Source organism: Mus pahari, chromosome 11, assembly GCF_900095145.1.
Source record: "Mus pahari chromosome 11, PAHARI_EIJ_v1.1, whole genome shotgun sequence".
Lineage (NCBI taxonomy): Eukaryota > Metazoa > Chordata > Mammalia > Rodentia > Muridae > Mus > Mus pahari.
The window spans coordinates 72,994,956-73,000,955 of NC_034600.1; the positions used below are offsets into that span (position 1 = coordinate 72,994,956).

Here is a 6,000-nt window from a genome sequence, read left to right on the forward strand (position 1 = left end):
TGTATTTTTATGCATATCCATACACATACCATCTACTATCTTTCTCCCAGTGAAAAGCTTGTGAGATTTGGCATCTAAAAGTCATAATGGCTTCAGGTATATGCTTCTCACTGTCTTCTATATTTTTATGTACACTATATTGTTGAAAATCTACATACTGAGAAAACAGTTCTAAAATATTTCAGAATATGTCCAAATATAGGACTTTATCTGGAGTAATTCCTTAGGAAGTTTTGATGAAGCTAACTGACAGGTATCAAAGTCTATTACTGAATATTTTTTGGGTACATGGTCTTACAAAGCCCAGATAGGCCTTTACCTTGCTGTGTTATTGAAGATGACTTCCAACATCTGATTTTTCTGCCTCTACATCCCAAGAGCTTGTATTGCAAATTGCGTGCTGCTGTGTCTGGTATCGTAGTCAGTTTTAATTTTCAACTTTTTACAGCCCAGAGTCACCCGAGAGTAAAGTCACAACCTAAGAATTCTCTAGATCAGATTGCTCTGTGGACATATATCTGTGAGGGATTGTCTTGACTATTAACTGATACTGAAGGCTACAGCCCACTGTGGGAGTCACCATATCCAGGCAGGTGGTTCTGAGCTGTACAAGAACTGTACATGAACTTCAGAGTTCCTGTCCTGTGTTCCCTCAACGATGGACTATGCCCTGGAAGAATAAAATGAAATAAAACCTTTCCTCTCTAAGATGTTTTTGTTCAGATTTATATTATAGCAACAGAAAGAAAAGTAGAAGACCCTGTTTTACATGATGCTAGGGGTTGAACTCAGGAAACTGTCCATGGTAGAAAAAATCACCCTCCCAGCTGGGCTATATCCATACCCCCTTAATGATCTCTGCTTTGTGGTGAGCATTTGAAGATAACTTTACGACAGTTTGAAGGTAACCGGTCATTACTGGGATGTACAATATCAGCTTGAAGGTGTGAACCTCCCTCTCTTGTTCTCAGGTACTTGGAGGCATTGGAGCATGTGTACCCCAGAATATGTGTATCCACCCGACACCACCCCAGAGTATGGATCTATCCTTGTGCCAAATGTGGACAATGTGAGGACCGACTTCCTAATTAAAACCATTGCCAAACAAGGCAAGGTATGGCTTTTAAACCATTATTAAAAAGAGTCAACTTTAAAGGTCATACGAAAATACAAAAGTACCTTGCAGTTATTTCACTTTACTTTGTGTTTCTGTTTAGAATGGGTGAAGGTGTTACCTAAATGAGTGAACTCCCTTTGTTATTTCAAAAGGACAACCCTGATGTGTGGGACAGTCCTACTTCTCAATTGAGATGAATTTTGAACTGCTTTTGTTAAGATAATTCTTTCCCTTCTGGTTACTGACTTAGTTTGCTGTGGCTGTCCTAGCAAAATATCAAAGCTTAGTGGTTTAAGCCATGGCAGTTTACTTCCTCAGTGCTGGAGGCTGGAAGCCCAGGGTCAAGGTTTTGATGAGGTTGGTTTGTCCATAGTCCCTTCTCCTTGACTTACAGATGGTGTCGCCTTCCTCTGTCTTCCTGCGGCACTTTTCTGCGCACACACTTCTCTGGTGTTTGTGTGCACCAGAGGTATTTTGCTTCAATAAGGCCGTCATTAGGCAGGATCATCTGGGTGTTACCTCTGTAGAACCCCTTTCTCTAGGTACGGTCATATTGGGAGGGATTCCTGCTTCAGTTTAGGGGTTGGTGGGCCAGAAGGGCACAGTTCAACCCATATTGTTGGTTATATTTCATTCTTTCTAAACACCTTGATTTTAGGCTGTGCTGTTAATTGGTGAACAAGGGACAGCCAAAACAGTCATCATCAAAGGATTTATGTCAAAATTTGACCCTGAAAGTCACATGGTGAAGAATCTGAACTTTTCTTCAGCGACCACCCCAGTGATGTTTCAGGTACTGCCTCTGATGTCACTCCCAGAAGCAGGCTTGTGTCAGATTCTGAGGCTCAAAGTGTTTCATGTGGATGGACCATGCAACCTTGTCAGATTTTCATTATCATGACATCATGCCAACAATGCCTTCTGTTGTCTCTATCATTCAAATGTAGTTAAGTCTCTTTCTCATTAGGTCATACTATATAGTCTTAAATGATGAAGAAATAAGAAAAATTCAAAGAATGGATAAAGAATGTGTAAGGTGCCACAGATCTCAGTAGTGTTTAAGATACCCGTGTGGAAGTGTAGGACAGCATAGGAAAACCTGAGGTATAGACAGCCAGGTTCTGAGTTAGACACTGAAAACTCAGAATTGGCATGTAGGATTTTATGAAATTAAATATATGTCTAGGAAAGTAAATTATAAATGTAGAGAGACAGCCTACAGAATGCAAGAAAACATCTGGCACCTACTCATCTGATGTAGGAAATAATAGCTAGAATATTTAACTAAAAAAAAAAAGCCAACTAACAAACAAAAACCCAAATAACCCAATATTCAGGGAAAATAACCTGTTCAGATATTTGTCAAATAAAGAAATGCAAACATGAAGAAAACATGAAGGAGAAATGTTCAACGTATTTAGGAATTAACAAACTGCAAATCAAAACTAGACCGAGCTTCTATCTCACCTGCATAAAAATGACTGTTATTAAGAAAATAAACGAAGACAATTATTTGGGAGGATACAGGATCATGAGGAACATTTGTATACCATTTGATGAGAATGGAGTTTAGTGCTGCGACTATGCAAGTCAGCAGGAAGGCCCCTCAAAGCATTGAAAGTGGAATTGTCATCCGACCCAGCTATGCTGGTTCTGGGAACACAAGGTGGGAGTGAGAGTGACTGGGTTATGTACACACACACACACTTGCTACATTTAGTGATGCACAACTTCTACCAGCCCAGTTATAGAATCAGCTGAGGAAGCTGTTAGCAGATAAAGCACGGTATACATATGCAGTGGAGTTTTATCTAATCATTAAGGAAAAAAAAAAAAAGAAAAGGATGGAGTTTATGTCACTGTGTTAAGTGGAGTAAGACTGACTCAGAAGGATACACTCAGAAGTGACTCTGATCTTTTCTGTGGGTGGGGGTAGACACTTAACTGCTGGTTATATCTGTACCATATGGAAGTTTTGCTTTAAATAGTTTGAGGAGCCTCCTTGCTGATTTCCATAATGACTGAGCCAATGTACATGCCCACGAGCAGGGGGAACCCACGCCTCCTCCTTTAGGTGTAGTCGAGTAAGGGAACATTCATGAGAATAAAGTGCTGACTCTTAGGGATGTGGCAGAAGAAAGGAGGTCAAGCAAAGGTAACAGACATCATGAGGATGACAGTAAAAAATAAATGCACACACAGAAATGCCATGGTGAAATTACTTACTTTGTACAATTAATTTAAAAAAATCCTGAATTGGAAATAAAAACATTTGAATATGCAGAAACATAGACTGAAGTATCAGCATTCAATTTACTGTACCAACTTTCACCTGCTCTGTAATATTTGCTTTTTCTGCGTCTATTATTTCTTATTCTTTGGTGATTTTAGAGTCATCTGTGATGGAGACTTTTTGAGTCCCCTTTTTGTTCCCTGTTTTCCTGTATGGAAGAGCCAGGGCCTGTTCTTGATTCAAGTCTAATTTTCTTCTAGATGAGGTTTTATCCCTTTCCCAAACTATTTTCTAAATTGCCACTTTGTCTTGTCTTTCTCTGGTGTAGCATTCTCACAGGACTTTCATGATACATTGTAACAGGGTATAAAATCTTAGATTCTTACCAGATGTGACATAATGTGTCATATATTCTTATACCACAAGATGACAACAAACACCTTAGATGTGGACTGCTTTAGTGGGTGAAACTTGAAGGACTGACCCAAGTCTGCAATGTCAGATTGTTTCCTCTTACTGAGGGTACAAAATTGCATCAAACTATTAAACTAGAGAGACCAGTTTCCCTTAGTGTCTTTTATACACAATTGTCAATTATTACTCTTATTGTTTACATTATGCATGTGTACCTGTGCACATGTGTGGTGTGGTGGTGGTTGTGGTGGTGGTGGTGGTGGTGTGTGTGTGTGTGTGTGTCTGTAGTGTGCACATGGAGATGGTGACTGAGGAGGTCAAGCATCAGAAACCTTTGGAACTGGAGTAATAAGCTCTTGTGAAACCCTTGTCATGGGTGTTGGGACTCAGACTTGGGTCTTTGGAAAAGGCAGTATACACTCAACCCTTGAGCCACATCTCTCCAACCCCCTTATTTTTTGAAAATATATTTAAAATTAAAATATTGCTACTTCTCTTCTTTTCTTTCTTACCTCCAACTCCTCTCAGGTTCCCTCCTTACAAACCCTTCCAAGAGACACTTTCTCAGGGTGACAGTCTCTTTAATTTGCATATTATTGTCATACACACACACACACACACACACACACACACTCCAAATCTACAGAGTGTGGCTTGTGCCTGTATGATTTCAGAGCTGACCACTTCGTATTACAGTAACAGTTAAGGGGCTCAGCTGAGAAAGCACTAATCCTCCCTCTCTCCCCCGTCACTCATTGCCTAAGTTCTGGGTCTAGGAATCCTGGGAGATTTCCCACTTCCACATTAGCATCAGGTCTTGGTTAGGCAGCAATATTGTTAGGTGTCATAGTGCAGCTTCCTTGTTACAGAGGACTTTCTAGTCCTTTGGATCTTATATTCTTTCTGCTCCTCTTGCTCAATGATCCCTGAGCCTTAGCTGCAGGGCTTATGTTGTAGATGTATCAGCTGGGGACAGCCACTCATTGACCCCTTTTTGTGCATTTTGATAATTTTCCTCGTACTGCAAAGAAAAGTTTCTTTGATGATGGATGAGATCTATCTGTGGATTTGACGATACTTTTAGAGTTAGGAATTATGCCAGTCTACTAAAGTGGCCATAGTAGGCTCTTCTCTGAGGCTCACTGCAGGACCAGCTTTGGGTAGGTGGATGGCTAGGTTTCCAGCACCAGACACAGCTTCTCTCTTTTGAGCAGGGCTTAATTCCATGTGATGCCTGTTAATTATCGCCATGCTCATTGTATATATTCATTGTAAATTGCATTATGTCACACATTTTCATATGAATATATGTTGCAAATTGAGCACAGTCTCTCTACTTTTCTTTTTGTTTTACATCTATATTTCTATTTGTTAGAAAAGATGTGTAGATACGTGGAAGAGGTTTCACATGTCACAGGTATGTGGCCTAGACCTTTGTTAGTAAGGATTCTAGGTGAGTCTCAAACTCCAGACACTTTTGTTTCTCACTCCCAGATTCAAGTGTTAAAGGTCTCTATCACCATACTGGGAAACGAAAGAAGACATTCTTTTTAAAAATCTTCACCCCAACATTGTTTGAGAGACTGGAGAGATGGCTCAGTGGCTACCAATAGTTTCTGGTCTTACAGCGAACTTGAGTTTGATTTCTAGCAACCACATGGTAGCTCATAATGTTTCCAGTTCCAGGGGATCTGACACTATTCTGACTTTCATGGGCACCATGCATGCATACAGCATATATACATGAATACAGGCAAAACCACATAAAATAAAAAATAAATATATATTTAGATTTTGTTTAAGAATGCCATATATATCTATAACGTGCCTTGATCAAATTCCCCCCAGCTCTTCCTCTCACTAGGTTTCCTCCCAACCCCATGTGCTGGTGTTAAGCCCACTGAGCCTATTTATTGCAGGCAGCCCACGCACAGGGCCACCCACTGAAGCATGGGCAGCCTACCAGGGGTCACACCCTCCCTCAGCAGCCATCAACTGCCGATAGCTTTTCAGCCAGAGGTGGTATTCTGTGAGTGCCCCTCCTATTCGTGCTGGGATTTTTTTTGGCTGGCAAGATTTTGTGTAGGCCTTGTGCATACAGTTATGGTGCTGGGAGCTCATGTGTGTAACGACTCTGTTGTGTCTGAAAGTACAGGGAATAAAGTTGTTTTGCAGCAGTCCTCTAGTGTCTCTTCCTCCTCTTTCAATATGATTTCTGCTTGCTCAGATCCCTCCT

The 6,000-nt window shown here is 40.6% G+C and overlaps 1 protein-coding gene across 1 annotated transcript in view; it reads left to right on the plus strand.

Moving 5' to 3' along the window:
* The window catches only part of Dnah5 (dynein axonemal heavy chain 5), a 235,205-nt gene that overhangs the window by 134,284 nt on the left and 94,921 nt on the right, over positions 1-6,000 (plus strand). The window contains exons 46-47 of the mRNA XM_021208310.1: positions 972-1,114; positions 1,776-1,910. Coding sequence (XP_021063969.1) covers positions 972-1,114; positions 1,776-1,910 — 278 coding nt within the window. The remainder of the gene's footprint in view (positions 1-971; positions 1,115-1,775; positions 1,911-6,000) is intronic.